At 42.4% G+C, this 20,221-nt stretch overlaps 1 protein-coding gene across 2 annotated transcripts; it reads left to right on the top strand.

The window, feature by feature from the left end:
• Positions 1-4,129: 4,129 nt before the first annotated feature.
• GHITM (growth hormone inducible transmembrane protein) lies at positions 4,130-14,417 on the top strand. 2 transcript variants are annotated; one of them, XM_058028966.1, is made up of 9 exons: positions 4,130-4,206; positions 5,548-5,707; positions 7,184-7,283; positions 7,513-7,624; positions 9,061-9,202; positions 10,219-10,327; positions 11,436-11,624; positions 12,195-12,366; positions 13,184-14,417. In XM_058028966.1, the coding sequence occupies exons 2-9, from the start codon at positions 5,579-5,581 to the stop codon at positions 13,269-13,271; spliced, it is 1,041 nt and encodes a 346-aa protein (XP_057884949.1). In that variant the 5' UTR covers positions 4,130-4,206; positions 5,548-5,578; the 3' UTR covers positions 13,272-14,417. The 2 variants fall into 2 exon arrangements, with proteins under 2 accessions (XP_057884949.1, XP_057884950.1); XM_058028967.1 differs by having other exon boundaries at positions 4,134-4,202.
• The last annotated feature ends 5,804 nt before the right edge of the window (positions 14,418-20,221 follow it).

Genomic DNA, 20,221 nt, shown 5'->3' with positions numbered 1-20,221 from the left:
TAGTTAAAAACCTGGCCTACTGAAAAAAAAATGTAAGAAATTTTTACATACAAGTACAAGTTTTCAGTACAAGTTTTCCTGTTTATACTTTTGATTACTGAGGAATTGTTCACCTGTTTTCAAAAAACAGTATCTTCATGAGGTTTCTTTTTTATTACTGTTATTTTTGTTGCTTTGAACATAGCTTTTTTTTTACAACTGTTTACTGTTTTCCAAACACCTCTTATTGGTGCATATCAGTCCTAAAAAAGCCAAAAGTGCTTCAGATCGTTCAGGAATCATCAATAGTTTGTACAGACTCACAGAATAGCTGAGGTTGGCAGGGACCTCTGGAGATGATCTAGGCCAAGCCTCCTGCATAGCAGGTTGCTCAGGACTGTGTCCAGTCAGCTTTTGAAAATCTCCATAGAAGGATTCCACAATGCTTTGAGCAACCCATCCCACTGTTCAACCACCCTTGAAGTAAAAAAGAAAAAAAAATCTCTAAAAAATTCTTACTTTAAAAAAACCTGTCTCACATTTCACTTTATGTCCATTGGCTATTATTACCAGAAATCACTGAGAAGAGTCTGGCTCCTTTGCTCCCTGCTATTGGAAAAAGGCTCCCAATATTACCAGTTAGATTGTGCCTGGGCCAGTCTGACCCTCGCTGCTGGGCCAAAGGCAGCAACTGCGGTGTATCACCCCAGAGATACCTTGGCTTGCTGGTGGCTGCAGCTGGGCACTGAACAAGTCCAGGCTTGTTAGGAACCCCGTCACCTCAAGAGGAATAGCTTCAGGTGATGGTGAAGAGAAAAAGGAGAGGATTCTGCTGGAGGGTTTAATGTCCAGAGGTTTATTCCATGGTTACAGAGGTCTGAACGTGAGCAACTGCTCCAACAGAACTGTGACTGCATGGTCTGATCACCTTTTTAAGCTCAGGGACAGGGGGAGGTACAGGTGAGCCACCAACCAGGTGAGAGGGGCAGGGTCTCAGGGGAAGATGACACCCAGACAGGCCAATGACCCCTGGGCATAGGGGCATCCTTTGAACTTGACCAACCACACGACGCCTTGCTGGAATGTTCAGCCTGATTGACAGGACTCACTCAGCATGGGGGCAAGGGGGAAGGGAGAGAGGTATAGGAACACCTGGGGGGATGACCTGGAAGGCCAAAATGGGACATTACAGCACACCACAACACCCTGCCATCAGCTATTTACACACACTGATAAAGTGCCCTAAGCCCTCTCTTCTGTCCTTGGCAGCCAGTGGCCCCTGGGGACACTGTCTGGTGTGCCTGCATCCTTCTGCTCTCCAGCTGCACAGCTCCAGCCTGTGCTGGTTTTTGTGCTCCTGCCCAGCTGCAGGGTTCTGCACTCCCCTTTGCTGAGGTGCACAACATTCCTGTTTGCCCAATTCTCTGGCAGGTTTTCCCCCTGGAAGGCAGCACAACCAGCCGGTGCAGCACCCACCCTTCGAGTCCTGTGCCACTGCAGCCCTGAGGGCAGCTCTGTGCCCCCTGCCAGGCTGTGAACAGAGGTGCTGAGCAGCACCAGAGCCGAGGCTGGATGCACGGAGCGTTTGAGCGCAGCCCCAGGGAGGAGCAGGCTCTGGAGCTCCAAAGCTAGCAATGTGCCCTGGTGGCCAAGAAGGCCAGTGGCATCCTGGCCTGCATTAGGAATGGTGTGGCCAGCAGGAGCAGGGAGGTCATTCTGCCCTTGTACTCGGTGCTGGTGAGGCCACACCTTGAGTGCTGTGTCCAGCTCTGGGCCCTCAGTTTGGGAAGGATGCTGAGACGCTTGAGCACATCCAGAGGAGGCAACAAGGCTGGGGAGGGGCTGGGAACACAAGCCCTGTGAGGAACGTTTGAAGGAGCTGGGGGTGTTGCCTGGAGAAGAGGAGGCCTAGAGGTGACCTTATTGCTCTCTACAGCTCCCTGAAGGGAGGCTGCAGACAGGTGGGGGTTCTGTCACTGGCAGCACTGACAGAACCAGAGGACACAGTCTGTGTCAGGGAAGGAATAAGTTGGATATTGGGGAAAAACTTTTTCACTGAAAGAATAATAAAGTACTGGAATGCTCTTCCCAGGGAGGTGGTAGAATCACCATCTCTGGATGTGTTTATAAAAAGACTGGCCATGGCACTTGTGCTATAGTCTAGCTGAGGTGTTAGGGCACAGGTTGGACTCAATGATGTTAGAGGTCTCTTCCACCCTCATGATTCTGTGATTCTGTGATGGGGGTGTTTGCCTCCCCTCCAGGCCTCTCCTCCTGCTGTTACCCTGCTCTTGTCACAGGAGCTGCAGTGCTCAGAGCACAGCTCAGCAGCTCAGCAGCATCACTGGGGACACAGGGACCGAAGTCCTGTCCCAGAGAGAGGTGCAGGGACACCCCAGGCAGGATCCAAGCAGCTGCTTCCAACCGAGAAACCCTCGGGACTCAGGGGCTGCTGCTGCCCCGCTCACACAGGGATTTGGCCAGCTGGAGCACTTACAGGTGTTCACCATCGAGGAGCAAAGGAAATCCTGTGAGAAGGCTTCTACAGCTGAGTTAGCTGCAGGGTGGGCCATGGGTAGACTTGGGTTGTTTCTGACAAAACTATCTATTTAAGAAACAGTTTGGGGAAAAGCTGGAATGAGTATCTTATTTGAAAGTCTCAGGAGAGTTCTTTACATGATTATATGCTGTAGTAAAAGAGGTAAGTTTGATTCCTTGCATAAATTATTACTATTAATAACTTAATTATAAATTTAAATATTAATTATTATAATGAATCCTTTAGTACCTAACAATTATAGAGTGTTACAAACTCTGAAATAAGCACTCCAAGTCTCTAAATAAACAACACATTCATGGCCTGAAACTGACTTTTTTTTCTTGTGTTGTAGGAGACCTCAATACAAAGCTCTGGATTTTCTTACTCCAACAGAAAGCAAACAAGTGTCAGAGTAAGTAAGAATCAGATCTCAAACCCCAGTAGCTATGGCCTCCTCTGGTGGCATTTCCACCTTTCTGTTATGTATTCTTCTGCTTCATTCTTCTAAATTCAAACTCTTCCCCACGATCTTACATGCTAGTGCACTTTGAGATCTCTTCCATATCTAATCTCTCTTATCCTGACTTCCATTTTATGAACTAGCAGGTGACTGTATTTTCTTTCTTATAGTTTAAACAAGGAGACTCTGAGATACAGAAAGGCTAACCTCACAATTCTCAAAAGCGTATCTGTAACTCTCATTATGTTTCTGGACTTAATTCTATATTCAACACATCTTTTTTATTATATCTGTCTTTGATCCTGCTCAAGACCCTTCACAGTCTGTTTTACTTGGCAGTGAAGAACCATGGCCATATGTAGTGTTAGGGTTGAAACTACACAGCTGCGGTTGGAGAGTGGAGCTGGAAACGGGCTTCCTAAGCAAAATCTGATATCAATTTGAGGATTTGCTAGTCCAGGGAAGTGCTGCTCTGTCCTTCCTAAGGCTCAGTACAGTATTCAACTTGGAAAAAATCTCAGAGCTCCATTAGGAGTGAGGCTGGAAGGAAGGTCCCAGTAGAGAGAGATGGCTCAGCCCAGAACGGAACGTTTAGCCTGGGAAGGACTATGGAGCACCCCTGCAGGGTCGGGATTAGAGCGGGCAGCGCCCATTTTTGTAATTTACATACACAACGCTGCTTTCTGTGCTCATCCAGCAAGTGAGCACCAGCCTTAGAGCACGCACTGTACCCACAAGGAAGAGAGATGTAACCGCAAAGGGGTTACAGAGGGGAGTGCTGTGCTGTAAGGGCAGGAACCGCAAAGCTCCTGAGCTCTGACACGCTGGGAAGGACGAGACTGAAGCGCGGCACATGCCGTGAGCGGGCTGCAGGCACGGTCAGGGGGCCGGCAGTGTAACGCGGCACTCCCTGAGCACGCACGGCTCCATGGCGGCATCGCCCCCTCACGCACCCCCTGCCCGGGCACACCCCGCGCGCGCCCCCTGCCGGCGCGCCGCCCGCGCGCTTCCAGAACCATCGCTGCCCCGGCTAAAGATGGCGGCCGCGCGCGCGTCACCGCCCCGCCGGCCAATGGCGGCCGCCGGCTCGGGGTCACGTGGCGGGAGCGAGCCCGTCGCCGGCGGGGCGGCTTGGCGTCACTTCCGCTGCCGGGGGGCCGGGCCTTGTGCGGCGGCGGAGCGGGGCCGAGCGCGCAGGAGGCGGCGGGACCGCGCCGGGCCGGGGCAGGTGCGGGGCCCGTGGGGGCCGGGGCGGGACCGGGCGGGGGCAGCGCGAAGCCGGAGAGGGCCCGGACTGAGTCGGGCGCGGGCGCCGCCCTGCCGGGGCTGGGAGGGGTTTGTGCGCGCTGTGGTGCGGCAGTGACTCCCCGGCCCTACGTTACGCTACTGCCAGTTAATGTGTGGGAGTGTTGTTCCGGTCTTAGCTGTGAGCTCTCCGCCCTCCTTGCTCTTGGTAAAACATTTGAAGTCGCCTCGCTCTAAATGCCCATTCCTAAAAAGTAAAGGTAAAATCCCCGGGTTGGCCCTGTCAGTTCCCGCAGGCCGTGCCATCCCTGCGTTCGGTGGCACAGTCGGGCCGAACCTCGTGTAACTTCCCGTTCCAAACGCGGCATTTCATAACTGCTGCAGAGCCAAGGGACCTTCCAGCAGCAGCATTGTTATGTGCTCAGTCACGGCTCTGTGATTCATGCCGGCTGCCCAGTGCTCTGCGTGCTTGTTTCTCACCCGTGGTTAAACCTGCCTTTCTTTAGAATACTCTTAGCTCATGCCGAGCCCTGCACCCGTAAGGTATGACCGGTCATTTGAAAAAAGGCCTTGGTAGTTCCGTGATATCAGGGGTTGTGTGTAGTTGTAATTCAAGGACATTAAAGCTACTCCAAGGCGTTGGGGTATTTTATATGATGTGCGCTATCTGTGGCAGTGAGCTGGCAGTTTTCATGCTCCCGGTGGGACACACAGGCTGGTTCTGCTGGTGCTGTGAGTTACCCGTGAATGCTGTCACTGTTTTCAGGTCAGAATTGCTTAGGATGGTCTGAAGCTGTGTTCTGGGCTGTGACCTTGATGGAATGCTGTGCCCATAAAGCTAACTGATTCTTTAAAGGACAGCTCAAAATTTCTCTCTGACTGTATTCCACCATACATCTTGTGCTGTTTTTATACTTCTGTGGGGTTCTGAGTAAATTTGGAGGGCAGAGCAGTCAAGCAGTGTTGTGTCTCAAAATGAAGGTTAGTTGCCAGAGTAACTCAAACATAAGTACATGAAGGGTTTTAGTTTAATTTGTGCATATGAAAAGTGGAACGTGATCCTGTTTTTGAGTTAATTGTGAGAGAGAAGTCTGATTAAAGACTTATACAGGTATAAACACAGGTAAAACAAAGTTAGACTGTGTATTTAAGAAGGTTTTACCTCCTATTACAGTACTTCAGTGATAATGCTGCTTTTACTGTAGATAATCTATGGTTGGTTGGTTTTTATTATTTCTGTTGTAGTTGAGAGTAAGTAGTTGGTGTATCCTGTCTGAAAACCATGTAACAAAACAGCAAAACACTTTTTCTTGTGCATTTGCAGGAGCACAGTGTGTTAGGTTATCTCAGCAACCATGCTGGCTGCCAGGCTGGTGTGCCTGAGGGCACTGCCATGCCAGGCCATCCGCCCCACCATCACTCAGGCTTCCCCAGCCTTGAGGAGCTCCAGCATAAAGGCATACAGGCTGTGGCAGCCTAGCCAGGTAAGGTGCCTCTCCTTCTCATGGCCCTGACTGCACATGTTTTAAAGGGTTCAGTGTATTGCTAAAAGAATCACTTTGCATGGAGTACCTGATGTGAATGAGCATGAGCCTTCTGCTTGTTTGAGGCACCTGCTCTAATTTACTGAAGGAAAAATGTTCTTCAGTCTAAACACAGGGGTTTTGGAGCAGAATAAGTGAACTCTTCTGTTTCAATGACTGACTTGTGTCTTGAAATTATTGGGCAAAAGAGGTAGTTAGGGATGGACAGGCCTTACTAGGAAAGGTGGGAGGAACAGAAATTCTTGTCCTGCCTGTTCCCAAGTTAGAGTCTTAAATGTAACATTAAATTAAACAATTTCCTTTCAATTATTTTAGTCCCAATATGTGTTCAGAGCTGTGGTGTAGGTTAGAGCAGTTTCTGAGCTATGGCAGGACAGTCACAGATCTAAGCAGCATTTTTAAAAACCACACTCAGAGGATGTCTCAGACCTGCAGCTCGCAACTCTTCGGGGCTGCTGTTGCTCTTCTGCCATCTTGATGAAAGTGCTAGGAGAAAATTCTTCACCTCTTTTGTATTTTTCTCTTAAGCATTCTAAGCTTGTAGGTACATGGGGGGCTTTTTTGTTTGTGAATTTTCTAGCATTGGGCTTGATTTCATTTGCTGCCAAGCACAACCAAACTGAAGGGCTCTGGTAAATCCCTTGAATTGCAGTGCTCTAATGCCTGATGAGAGTAATGCTTGTAGGTTTTCTATTTTAGTGCTGAAACAAACTCACAGCTTGATGTGAGTCCTTGACTGCTCAGATGCAATTTTAATTTTAAAATTCCTGTAAAAATGGTAAGAAAATATAAAGTTGTTTTTGAATTTATTATGAGTGTATTCTCTGTTGCTCCTGCAGCTCACTAAGACTTTGAGCAGCATAATTACTTGGAGCTTGTTGACTTTAAAAATCTTGAGTTTCTAGGCCTTCATTCAAGGTCTGTTCTATAAATCAAGGTTAGACTTGAAAGCAAGAAATCTGTGCTGCTTTTCCAGCTTTAGTGTCTCTAAAATAGCAGGAAAGTATTGTGCAGAATTTTTTTTTACATTGAAGTGTTTGCATGAAGAGTGTTTTAGCATAGAAAGCAAAAGGCTTTTTTACAAAACAAAAAAGCAATGATTATGTTTTTATATTTAACAGAGAGGCTTGTGGCAGTGTGTAGTACAGTGGGACTAAAGTAGAAGAAATGCAGTCTGAATATTCCAGCATCACTGCATTGGTTCTGTGTTTCTAAAATACGTCAGTGTTTTTCACAAAGTTCCCTAAACTTTAATGTTCACTTGTTTTCCTTGGGCACAGTTGCTTAGTATGTATGAAGGTAAACACAGATTAATAAGAGATTAATTAACAATTTTAAGTGTAGCAAGTAAGTTGGTAAGACTGTCTTCTATTTTGTTTCCTTAAATATTTCTTATGTTATTTCTGAATTTAACAGAGTTATGCCACCAGAGCAAGAATGGGCTCAAGGCGTGGAAAACTTGGCCAGGATGTGAAAGATGCAGCATTTGAGCCATCTGCAGATGCTGCACTTAAAGGTAGAGGAGCTCTGCTTTACATACTGAGAATCTTTCAACATGAACTTAAAACTTCCTCAGAGGAATATGTTTTTCACTACTGAAACAGGTAGTGAACTTGAAGTGAAGCTTTTAGAAGAAGGGGTAAAGTGGAGCAGCTATTGCAGATAGATCAAAATTCACGTGAGGATGTTGTTAACTGTCCAAGAAAAGCATTAATGAGAGTGTGTGTTTGTATTTCTTTCCCCAGCTGATCGCCTGGGGAGGTTCATTGTTGCTGGAGGGGCTGCTGTTGGCCTGGGAGCCCTGTGCTACTATGGAATGGGCTTGTCCAGTGAGACTGGGGCTATCGAAAGGGCTGCGTAAGTAACGTGCTTCATTTCCCTCTCTGGTGCAGCAAAACTCCTCTAAAAGTAACGTGCTTCGTGTCCCTCTCCAGGGCAGCAAACCTCCTCTAAAAGTAACGTGCTTTGTGTCCCTCTCCAGGGCAGCAAACCTCCTCTAAAAGTAACGTGCTTTGTGTCCCTCTCCAGGGCAGCAAACCTCCTCTAAAAGTAGCGTGCTTGGTTTCCCTCTCCAGGGCAGCAAACCTCCTCTGTAGCTGCTGTCACCCAGTGTGCACTCAGGTTTTTCTATGCTCTGAAGAGTAAACCCCCACCTGTGTCTCTGCAGATTTTTAAAGCAAAATTAGAATTTTTCAGCCTTAAACAGATAGTAGTTTCCTGAGTGAATTTGTTTCACTAAATCTAATGTGAAGAGTATATAAACTTCTCTCATGAAGGGTGCTCCAGATAACTTAGACCACACTCTTCTGAAAAGCATTGCTAAGACCAGTTTCCCTGCTATTCTTATGAGACTGTTCATTCAACTTTAATACAGTTGTTTAAAAAGTCTCCATTATACACAGTATCTCGGCATAAGCTTTTATATAATAAGCATGTTCTTAAAACTTCAGTGAATTGCTTCTTGGTCAAAAAAATCCCTGGCTAATGGCAAAACTGTATAGTTAGACTTGAAAGATGGGTAGTAATAAGCATGGGCTTGGGAGAAGTGTGTTGGGGATATTTTGCTTTATTTTGCATTTGGAAATAGCAGTCAGCATTTATAATGAACATGTGTCATTTGTGTCTGTGAGAAGCTTGTTATAGATAGAGCCATGTCTATTTTTTTCTTACACAAGTCTTGATTAACAGGTCAAAAGAGCGAAATGGGAAAAATATATGCACTGCATTCAAATTTAGTGTTAGCAGGGAAAGTTTTCTTTCTGTAGTGTGAGCAAATGATACTGCAGAAACTCACTCGTGTCCAGGTCTGTTGCTATTGTTAGAGCTCTCAGAATGACGTTTGTGTCCTGTGGTGTCAGATAACCATGTGCACTATGACTCAGCAATTTGTGAGCTGCACAGCAGGCTGAGCAGTGCCAGTACACATTCTGTAGACCTTTTACCTGAAACCAGTTTGTTATATGCAACACACCATTCTTTTATTTTTCTGTGGTAAAAGCATTCATTACTCTGTTTTCTATGCATGCTTCCTGCTTAGAATTGAATTATAGTCAGCATTATTTGTAATTTTCAGTGTTTCTACTGAGCAATATTAGATTAAATCAGCAAGACTGACAAGTTCAGTCCCCACTGTAAAGTAAACTCATGGCAGAAGCTGCTAGACCTCATCATTACAGTGAAACTTCCCTTATATCCATGGCTATGAATGCACTTAACAGCTTGGTTGTGTTTTTAGCTGCTCTCTGTTGTGAACCTGCTAACTGCACAGCTCTGTGTAACTGCTTCTTTTGCAGTATTTGGCCACAGTATGTGAAGGACAGGATTCACTCTACGTACATGTACTTTGCGGGCAGCATTGGCATGACAGCTCTGTCTGCTGTAGCAGTGAGCAGAACTCCTGCAATCATGAACCTCATGACAAAGGGCTCCTGGCTGGTAAGCTTTGTTATAAAAATAAAAGTATTTGCTGAGGAATGCCACCAAATGATGGTTGATATTAAAAAATCCAAGAAATGTAACTACTTGGTGGAAAGTAAGGGAAAACTTAGTGTCCTTATCCAGAAAGATTATTCAGGTATCCTGGTGATACTTTATGATGTAAGATTTGGTGATTGTAGTCACATTCTGACATGTGTGTTGTATACTGATCGTTTATCAAAGATAAATTACATGAGCAAAAACCACTATACTACCCTAACTAGCTGTATATGTGCAAGTAAGAACCTCCTAGAAATAGCTACCTAAAGGTAATGGCACAGTTTCTATTGCTGTCTGTAAATAGAGGCTGAGGTCCCTGTGCATTCTTACTCTGCCCTGTGGCACTTTTAAAGCTGTCTCTGTTTGCCAAGGCTGAAACAATATGGTAGGCTTAGTATGTATTCAGTATGTTATGTGGAGTGAAACAGTAACAGTTTAATGCCAACACCTGCATAAGTTAGGGAGGTGAATTTGATAAAGCATCATTGGTGATAAAAGTTGCACACTTTTGACCAGTTTGGTAGATGTTGAATGATTCTGGTTGGAATCATGAGTAAGAAGAGGCACCAAGGTTAAAAAATGGTTGGTAGCAAAAGCCAGTAAATTAGGTGTTGGTTTTAGATAGAGAAATGTACAAGAAAAGAAGGAAGGCTAACACATTTCAGGTACCTTCATGAGCATGAGGGGCAGAACCATGGATTTTGGCTTTCTTACTTTACACAGGCGAGAGGGTTGCCAACTTCATTGTTAAATTTGGATTTCTGGAAAACTGAGTGAAATAAATGAAAATTACTGCAAGCTAAGATCTGCAAAGATTTGACTGTAACCTTTTAGGAGTAGAATCGATGAATATTCACTCCTGTTGAGAATTAGGTTGCTGTTTTCAGAATCTGTGTTGCCTTTTAGACTAGGAGATTAGAACAGAGACCATATGTGCATATGCTAACTTGAGCTCTGTAATGCTGTTTCTTCAGGCAATTGGTGCAACTTTTGCAGCCATGATTGGTGCTGGAATGTTGGTCAGGACCATATCCTATGAAAATAATCTCGTAGCTAAACATGCAGCGTGGATGCTGCATTCAGGTATGTGGTTTCAGTGTTTGTTGTAGAGATGTCTGTGCTTCAGTGTGACCAAATGCTTACTTTAATAAAATTCTGCCTTTAAAGTAAATTTTTATATACTGCTGTAGGGGAGTCAAGGTTTTTCAGAGATCAGAGACAATTCCTGAATGTCAGGGAAAGATGTCTTAAGTGTCCTTAACTGAAGTCTAGTTTTTTCATAGTCTTCTCAAAGTCATGCTCAAGTTAAACTAGGTTAAACTTAAAGTACAAACACTCCACACTGAAAATGGAACTAGATGGTTTCATGGCTACTTTGGTTTTGTCACTGCTTTCTAACACTACCACTTCTCTGAGTGCTCTTGCCTACAGTAACAATTCTTGGAGGCATTTGAAACCTGACTTTAAAAAAAAAGATTTTAGTATTAGTTTACTTTTGATCTGTACTCACAGCTAAAGTACCTGATAGACACACATCTCAATTTCTCATTAATGATACCAACTTCAAATAATAATGGCTCTCATTTTTCAAAACTGTTTTGATAGAAATATTTTGAAATTCAGAAAAGACATGTGGAGGTTGGGCACTGGAATCATATTTGCCTCTCCAGAGCTAACATATCTGCCAAGAAGAAATTATCTTTATTGTAGTGATTGTTATTAAGTAAAAAAACCTAATGAGATATTAATGGGCTAGATACTAGATACACATTTCCTACACGCCTCTAGCAAAAAAATCTGACTTACTTGCCTAATTGTTGTATCAGAAATCTGTCCTGCTTTTAAGTGTTGCGCGCTCCCAATGTTATTATGTAGTTGATAAGTCCCTGCTAAATATCTCTTCTTACCAGCTGTTATGAACCAATCAGTATGTTGACTTTTGTTAGTCTTTCTTCCCCAATGTGAGGTTCCTGAAGTGTTCTAGTGTTCTAGTGCTAAATAAAAGTGCATAATGGAGTATAAGGTTGCTAATTTATTGTGCTTCCTTCTAGATAAGAACGCAATGAAGTGCATTGGTGTTTTGTAGTGTGTGGATTACTTGGAGCCATGCCATCTGGCTGGAGATGAAAATCAAGTGGGTTTGGCATGTGGTGTTCCAAGTGTTACATGTGTTCTGTTTTGCTTTGCCTAGGTGTCATGGGTGCAGTGGTGGCTCCTCTGGCCTTCCTTGGTGGTCCTCTGCTCATCAGAGCTGCCTGGTACACTGCTGGAATTGTTGGGGGGCTCTCAACTGTGGCCGTGTGTGCTCCAAGTGAAAAATTCCTGAACATGGGAGCACCCCTTGGCATAGGCTTAGGTTTTGTTATTGCTTCTTCAATCGGTAAGATACTGTTTCAGTTCTTCATATAAAGTGGTTTATGAACTTCAGCTACTGTGGTGCAGCTCACAGTTGCAGGCTGGTCTGCTCAGTGAAGATTTGCCTTTAATATAGTCCTTGCAACTCCAGTACAGCAGAAAATGTTCTGTCATATTTGTTCTTGAAAAGGAACATGAAGTTGTGGTTCTGGCAGATGTTAATCTGGCAAACAGCTGATAGGGGTGCCTTATGTTTTAGATACTGCCAGTGAGTAGGGAAGGCAGTAAATGTGATCTTAGTTCTCAAGCCACTTGAGAATTTGTTTTCCTTCATGTGTTTTAGTCATTGTTGTAGTCATAGGTACTTTCACCTGAAGAAAAATGCACACAGTTCCTTGGGGTGTTCAAAATGAACAGATCAGGTTGTGTATGTGGCATCTTCAGTGTGCATGCTAAAGCTCTTGGTATCAAACACACCACAGACTGAGAATTGAATTGAATGCTTACTGGACAATGTGTGCTCCAGTGAGTGGAGTTTGAGCTAACCCAGAGCAGCAGGCAATGATCTTTACCACCTCTGTCCCTGGCTCTGCAGGATCCATGTTCCTGCCTCCCACCTCTGCCTTTGGCGCCGGGCTGTATTCGGTGGCGGTCTATGGCGGGCTGGTGCTGTTCGGCATGTTCCTGCTCTACGACACACAGGTGGTGATCAGGCGGGCCGAGACGCTGCCCCTCTATGGTGTGGTCAAATACGACCCCATCAACGCGTAAGTGTTCTCTGCTACCGCAGCTGCTCTGCGGGCTGGGTAAGAGTTTGCCTCAAGTTACATTGAAGCATGCTTTGAAAATAGCCTTTTAAAAGTGTATTGCTGTGCAATGTGAAGAATCATAGGGTTTGAAAGCAACGGCAACAAAATAGCTGCTGAAGTTAAAACTGAAATCATTGTGAGAAACAGAATTGAGCGTGTGATGTCACGTGCCTCCAGCAATGCCTTCTAAAATGTATTTTGGTTTTCTAAAGCATTGCTGGCAGAATTTATACCTGCTTTCTGAAAATAACTGTCAGTATCAGTTGAGAGGAAAAAAAGTTAATCTTCCTGTAGTCATTTAATATTTATTAGTCTTTGTCACTAAATGGAAAAGCCGCAATGGTGTGATAGGGAAGGAAGGATTGACTCTTCAGTAAAGACCAAGTCTGACTAACAAGTAACTTTCTTGTAAATGTCTGTGTGATCCTAGGTGAATTCTTACTTCCTTTGGTTCTGTTTTATTCTAATTAAAGCAGAGTAATACTGATCTTCTTGGAAATTCTTGGAGATAAGCAGATTAAAGTTTAATATAAAAGCAGAGGCTCCTGTATGAGAGCAGGATACTGTCTGTTAGGATTTCTGTAAATAGTTCTTGCTGGCAGAGATGGTAGAACAAAACACAGGTGTTCTTTGACATACAAAGCACTGAGGGCAGTCATAGCTGGGTTTTGTAAAGACAGTTCATGCAGGCTCCTAAAATTAAGTATAATGGTGGGAAACAGCAAATAATTCTGTGTCTGTTCAACAGCAGTAACTGTAATTTCTTGTTTCCTAGATGCCTGGGTATCTACACTGATACACTGAACATCTTCATTCGGGTGGCCACCATGCTTGCAGGTGGTGGAACTGGCAGGAAAAAGTAAACAGAGACTCAACTTTGCAACTGTCGGACAGACTACTTAGTGCACATATTAAATAAACATTCATGATTAAAGCAGTAATGCTCCAAGTGAGAATTTTAAAGCATTTCAGCATATTGGTTCAGTGCAATGTGATTCAGTCTTAGTTTTTCTTCAAACACTTTCCAGATCTGTTTAAAATAGTCTGAACTGCTTCTTCTAATTGTACATTATTTTGGGAAAGTAAATTATTTTTAATATATGAATAAAATAGTCCTACCTGCTTTTTAAGGGGTTTGATGGCAGTTCAACTCTTACTTTCACTTTTTTTTTTTTAAACTGTTGTTGCATAGTAAAGAAAGTAATTTTTGAACTGGTATCCTATAGGCAGATAGGAGTGCAAGCTACTTCATGAAGTGCTGCTTAGATGCATCAATTTTCTGTTAAGGTTCATAAATTTTATTTTAGTGGCATCTTCAGAAGAAGTGAATAAATTGTGTATGGCCCTAAATGCAATCATGACTTTGACCTGGGCAGAAATATCAGAAAAGATTAAGCAGGATTTCACAGGTTAGATGACCAAAAAGTGTAAAGGAGACAGGATATGGGAACTATGCAGCATTTGTCCCATATGAACTTCAGTCTCCTTCTGGAGTACACATGAGAATTCCTTGCTTTAATGTTGACTGGCTATAATAGTTAGCTTATTTTGATACTAGATTTATAAAACTGTCAAATGGCAATATAGCTGTGTCTTTCTTCTGGTGGCTGAATTCCTGTACTGCAGATGAAAGTCTGTCCAGAAGAGCTCCCAGGGGTCATCTCTTGGAAGTTTGTACAGTTGGCACAGAAACTGGGAATTCAGAATGGCATGCTGTAAACCCCAGGATCATAAATTGGTCCTACTGTTGTGTGCATTATTAGTCTGTTTACCTCTTTTCCAAATTGATCTGTTAAATGTGGTCTAAAAGAAATGTTCCCTAACAGTAAAATTGACTTAACAGTAAGAAATTTTTACTTTCCATACTCTTTTGCTGTATGTTAGAATAAAAGGGGAGTTCTTGGGCCATGAAAATTTTGACCTAATGTCAGCAGGTCTTATTTTCAGTTTCTGGCAAATATGTTATGTTTATGTATTGACCTATGAACAATAAAATTCTAGCCTCACAAGTTGACTACTCTCACTTTTCCCCATGTTAATAGAAATATTTTAGTACCTCTGCACAAACAGCTTGGTGAAGAGTACTATAAATATTTTTTTTGTTACGGTTACAATTTCCTTTGCAAGAGAGTACATATTCCTCTGTAAAAAAATCTGCAAAGATGCTTCTCATTTTCACTGGCTAGCACCTTTTTGGGGGTGTTTCCCAGTTGGAGGATACTGGCTACACTTGAAGAAGTTCTGTTGGTGTCACCTGTTGGCCACTTATTGCAGCCAGTGCTACTTTTATGTTTGTCACACACTGTAGTATTTTTTGACTCTTCAAACAGAGGGAAGAAAGCATGGATTGTGAAGAACCTTGTTGCAGCTCCTTTGTGCCCAAAGATTATAAGGTACAATTTAGTTCCTGGCACTATTACAGCTGGAGGGACACCTGTAGTTCTTAGAAGGAAGAATTCTTTGGATCATGTCACTTGTAAGTAGACTGTTCAGAGAGTTTTATCTTTTTAAGCAATTTGATACCCTTAATTTCTTCTTTTACTGTAGCCAAAAACAGCACTGTGCTTGTTCTCAAAATCTGAAATGTACAGGGAGCTGTCTTAACATTCTGACATTCGGGCTTGTTGCAAAAGAAAACTCAGGCAAAAGAACCTTTTGGTCTAGATTCTGAGGCTGAAGTTTCAGAGCTTGACTATAACCCAAGGGAGGGATTCTGGTCTGTTTAGAATGAGGTGTAGAAACCAACACACTGCTTACGGGAGGTGTTTGCATGAAAATGAGCCCAAGAGGAAATAAATAACCTTTTGAGAAATAGTGCGTGAAGAAACATGAGCATCACTTGTGCTCAGTCTTGTGGAAAGGTGTGACTTGGCTTCTGTGGATGACATTACAGCACTAGCAGTATTTTCCTAGTGTTTGTCTCCAAAAGAAGAAAAAGAAAATTTGTTTTTCCTTTACATTTGAAGTCTTAAGTCAAAAAGTAAGATACAGACAGCTCTGTAAATTAAGTAAATTAAGATAGCTCTGATGTGATGGGAGATGGAAATCTAAAGCCAGGACTACTGTCAGTGATTCCTGGCAGACCTACTTAGGACCATGAAACTCTGGGGGATTTTTTTGCAGGTCAGGTGTCATTCATCAATACGTAAATTGAGTTTGCCTAAAAATTCCCCACCTGTGTGCCACAGGACGTTACAGACGTAAATACTGTGTTTAGTCCACAATTTAATTAAATTCTGATCTTTTCTACTGGTTATAAATTGTTTCTATGGATTTTCATGATGTTTCAACTAATTCTCCTTCTAAATTATGATCTAAATTATCATCTCTATAATATTTAATAATTTACTTCAATTTAATCAATATTGTAAAGCAATTATATTCCTAAGCAAGTGTTCGTCAGCGTCACCTAGTATAATTAAGGAGGCCAAGTTCAACTGACTCATATTTTAAGTCTGCATAGCAGAATGCAACATGAAATTTAGATCTCACCTAATGAAATTGTTGAATGTAATTAGCTTTGCAACTTTCATCCAGCTTGCCCCACCTCTAATGCTGCTAAAAGCTGTCATAAAACCTTCATAAAACCTTTATAATGTTTCGCTTGTAACACAGCAACAGGGTGTGCCTGATATCTTTATGTCACTTGAATTGGTTCCAAGACAAATATTATTCCTTCCTATTACTGCTGTCATTAAAGAATAGAAAATTTTTTTTTAACTCTTCAACATTTGAAAATAATTTAGGAATACAGCATAATTTTGCTTGAAGTTCAGTTTATAGCAAACTTGGAATTTAGAAATTGCTGCCATAAGTTCACTTCAAATTTCGAAATAGACCATCTGGAAATAAAAAAGGGGAATGCATTTAAATAACCCCTCCACAGAGTATTTAAGTAAGAAGTGGATTTTTATTTATTTTATTTTTATTTCAACCATCTCGGTGACCTTTAGTCATCATAAGAAAGAGAGATGGGGAGAGCAAGACAGGCTCTTGCAACAGAGGAAATGATCCATCAGTTGGTGGCTGCTCAGACCTGTCACCTGGAACTGCAGGGGCAGCTGCTGCAAAGGCACAAGGTGTGACATCAGGCACTAGGCCAGCATTCACCCACCCCATTTTTCCAAATACCACACAGAGCTGGCAAACACAAACCCGACATGTCTGACAGTGACAGCTTTTAGATCTAACCACCTCTCCTTTGCCAGTGATGAATAGGAGTAGTCCGGAAAATCCCATCTTTGCTAATTCCTTCACTCAGTTGTGACACCATTTGGTGTGTGCCTGCAGACATCATTAAGCTTCTGAACAAATCTTTAGTACTGCTGTAAGGCATTTCTTTTATGAGCTTGTGCACAGGAGCTAAACCTTTACTACACTGTATTGGTGTTTGGTTTTCCTTCTATGAATGAGCAACTTTGTAATACATTATGTAGTACATAATTGCAATTTGTATTCTTGCTAGTAAAGATCACCAAAAAGAACTACTGAAACTGTTTTTAATTATCAGTTTCCTTTAAAGAAAAAGCATAACATCACATTCTTGTAGTGTTGGTCAACAAAAATTAAAGTGGGATAGAGAAGAAAATGAAAAGCTTCTAGTCACTATCAGAGAAAAAATTTAATCTAAATTTTAACTGGAAAGGCCAAGATTAAATGTAACTCCCATGAAAAAGACCGACTTTACATTTTTATTAATTGCATAATGGTCTGCATATCTATGGAAGTACTAGACTTCCTGGTCAAAAACTCAGCACCACTGCAATGGTCAGATAGCAGAGGCATGATAATGTACTTGTGTTGAGGTAATGGCCTTGGAGTTACAGCTCTTCCTTTACTGCCTGCAAGTGTAAAATCACTGCATCATCCCACCTAGTTTGGACATGAGATGTTGCACATCTACAGACCCTGCCAACTCACTTTATTCCTGGCTGTTGTGATGTCCATTCAGAGATGAAGATCTCTTTTTTTCTTCCAAAGTAGTGCAATACATCCTCATCCATCACCGTCTTTTCTAAGAAAAATGATGTTACAAGTTAAAAAACCCCAACAAACTGCAAAAGCAAACAGAAATTGTGTACCTTGTAGCACTACATTCCTTAAAGACTTCTGAAGAATTTGTAGGAACACGAGCCATTGATCAGATTCCTCCTCCTGCCCAAGACAATGTAAGAAAACAAAATTCCACCTGTGTTTTACAAATTATATTTGAGTCCCAAGGGGATGTAAAGGACTACTAGCTAAGCTGAAATGCAAAAATCTCACTCTTCTTATGTCTCATACACAGATGGATTCATACAGAACTTGGGCTCTTAAAAGCTTCAGCAGAGTTCTCCTATCCCATCAAATTTTCACCTGAAAGTAAAGGCATTCCTGCTGAAGTCTTTTTTTCTTTTACTGCTTCCTAGTCACATTAAGTAAACTGAGGTGACCATAAATGCTTTGGTGGACAGACTGTGTTCAATGCACTGAAATGGTGCCCAGTAAACTGGATTATGGGATTTTAGCAAGCTGACAGTAAATCAACAATGGAACATTCTCCTCAAATGTCTCTCTGTCAGAGGTGGCAGGAAGAAAAGTTGAAATTTATACCATTTTAGAAATGAAAAGATCTTTAGCCTCTAAATTCCTTAATTCAAATTCTGGACTTTATTACCAACTAATTTTGTTTGTATGAAATGATTAGCATATCTACAACGTACAGGATAACCAGAAAGGGGTGAGAGTGGCCAAGTAACAAACAACATCAGGACAAAACACTCTGTTTTCTCTGCAACCACCTCCTATCAGATAGCAGAGACAAGGCTTATTCATGTCTTCAAGAAAGAGATTAATATGCAGAACAATCTCAAAATCTTTCCAAAAGCCTAGGGGCTGACATCTGCACAGTATTTTCTATTTTGGAGGCTTGCCAGCTGAAGTAAACATCTTGTCTATTCAGGAGGAAGAAGAGTGAGATGCCTGCCCAGACATCTGTCATTGTACCACTTTCTCTTACCAAGTTTTCTGGAATTAGGCATTGGGCAGCTGGACTAGTTACTTTGTACAGAATCCCAGATAGACTTCATATTCTTCTATCATCTTCCTGAAAAACAAAGAAAGTGCTGACTGAAACAAGGACAAATCCTTTAGAGCCATTGTAAGGGGAAAGAGGGATAATCTTCCCTGCTTGGGTCCCTGTTTTTTCCCTACTTTGGTGGAAGTAACATGCAGTAGGAACAGATCTGCCTCCATAATGAGAAGGTTACACTCCATAATGAGAAGGTTACACAGCTCCTCTCATCACCCCATCATGGAAGTGTGAGCTCTGGCAGGTTACTGTTGGGAATTTGGCTGACTAGAGACTGGAAAAGTGCAGAACCGTCCTGCACCTGCTAGATAGTGTGTCCTTGGGCCTAGCTGTAGGATGATAACAAGTGGTGAAAGAGTCATGAGAAAAGAGAGATGTAACCCCTAAGGAATGAGGAAGCGTTCGTGGTATAGTTTAACCCATAGATTGCTTGGCTTACAGAATATTCATAAGCTTATTATTTGCTGTATAAGTGTTTGATGCTTTCTTCAATAAACTGGACCTGTGATGAACCAGCTGGTGTCCTGGTCCCCTTTCTATGACAGGTTACCTGTCAAAAACAGTCTCTTCAATCACGTCTTGCCTGAACTACAAGACTGAGCTACCACAAAGAAATGTTTCCATCACACACAGCACAATGAGCATGCACTTCATGTAAATTTTTCTGGCCTGAACCCTTGCCTCATTTCATTATGCTGTTAAGAAGCCTACAGCAACCAGATAAACCACATCTAAGGCTTGAAAAACTAGAGAGAGAGCACATGAACTAAGCAGGGGGAAAGGGAAAACATCTGTTTTTTCACATTTGTCACATTCCCAGCAGGAGGAAAGTTAAAACCAAGCAAAATATAAACAGCTGCAAGTTCCATTTTAATAGAACTATCTAGGACAGTGACCTGTGAAGAGAATGGAGTGAGCACACAGAGCCTGGACACCCTGAACAGCACACATGAGATTCACACACCAGCTGGCAGCTCTGCAGAGGCTTTACTTGCAGGCACAGTGTGAGGAGTGGCAGGACATTCATTGAAACAGCTTTGTCAAAGATGCTTTAAACTCTGTTCCAGGACAGTCTTCAAGGTGTTTATCAGCTCACCATAAACTGCTAGGAGAAATTATAACCTCAGTCTTGCTCTTCATTCTGATCTTAGTGTAGTTAGTATGTCCCACATGTTGTCATTACCGCTTCTCATGCAGTGACTGCTACTGCAGCCTTCAATTTCTACACTATGTTCCCTCCTTCAAAAACAGAGCAGCACATGCTCTTGGATAACTATGTTGGTTCACCCACCATAAATGGTCTAGGTTGAATTAAATTAACTTTGTATCCTTCAAGTTCTTAATGTTTCCTGCCTTCTCGCAGCTCAGAAGTTAGTTTCATTTCGCTCTAAATTTAACAAGACCATTTGCTCCAACTGTGTTATTCTCCTTATGTCACAAACAGCTGTTTCAACCTGGTTAGAAGAAATTTTCATACACAAAATGCAGATTCTTCTTAGAATGGCATGACCTTTAAAAAATATTAGTGAATCTTATAATAACATACCACTTCCGGAAATAATGACTCTATAAAGATTGCAAATTTAGGAGTTTTGGCAAGCACAAAAGGAGACTCTGGATCACGCCTTAATTTAACAGTAAAAAATCAAAATACTTTCTTTAAGACTTTGAGAGACATCCTATGTGGCTTTTGAACACCAAGTATTAATGGGAACATAATGCAAATCTCAGGATGCATCCCTT

This window comes from Melospiza georgiana, chromosome 8, assembly GCF_028018845.1.
Source record: "Melospiza georgiana isolate bMelGeo1 chromosome 8, bMelGeo1.pri, whole genome shotgun sequence".
Lineage (NCBI taxonomy): Eukaryota > Metazoa > Chordata > Aves > Passeriformes > Passerellidae > Melospiza > Melospiza georgiana.
Note: the sequence above shows the minus strand (reverse complement) of the source record. Positions and strands in the feature narration are given on the sequence as shown.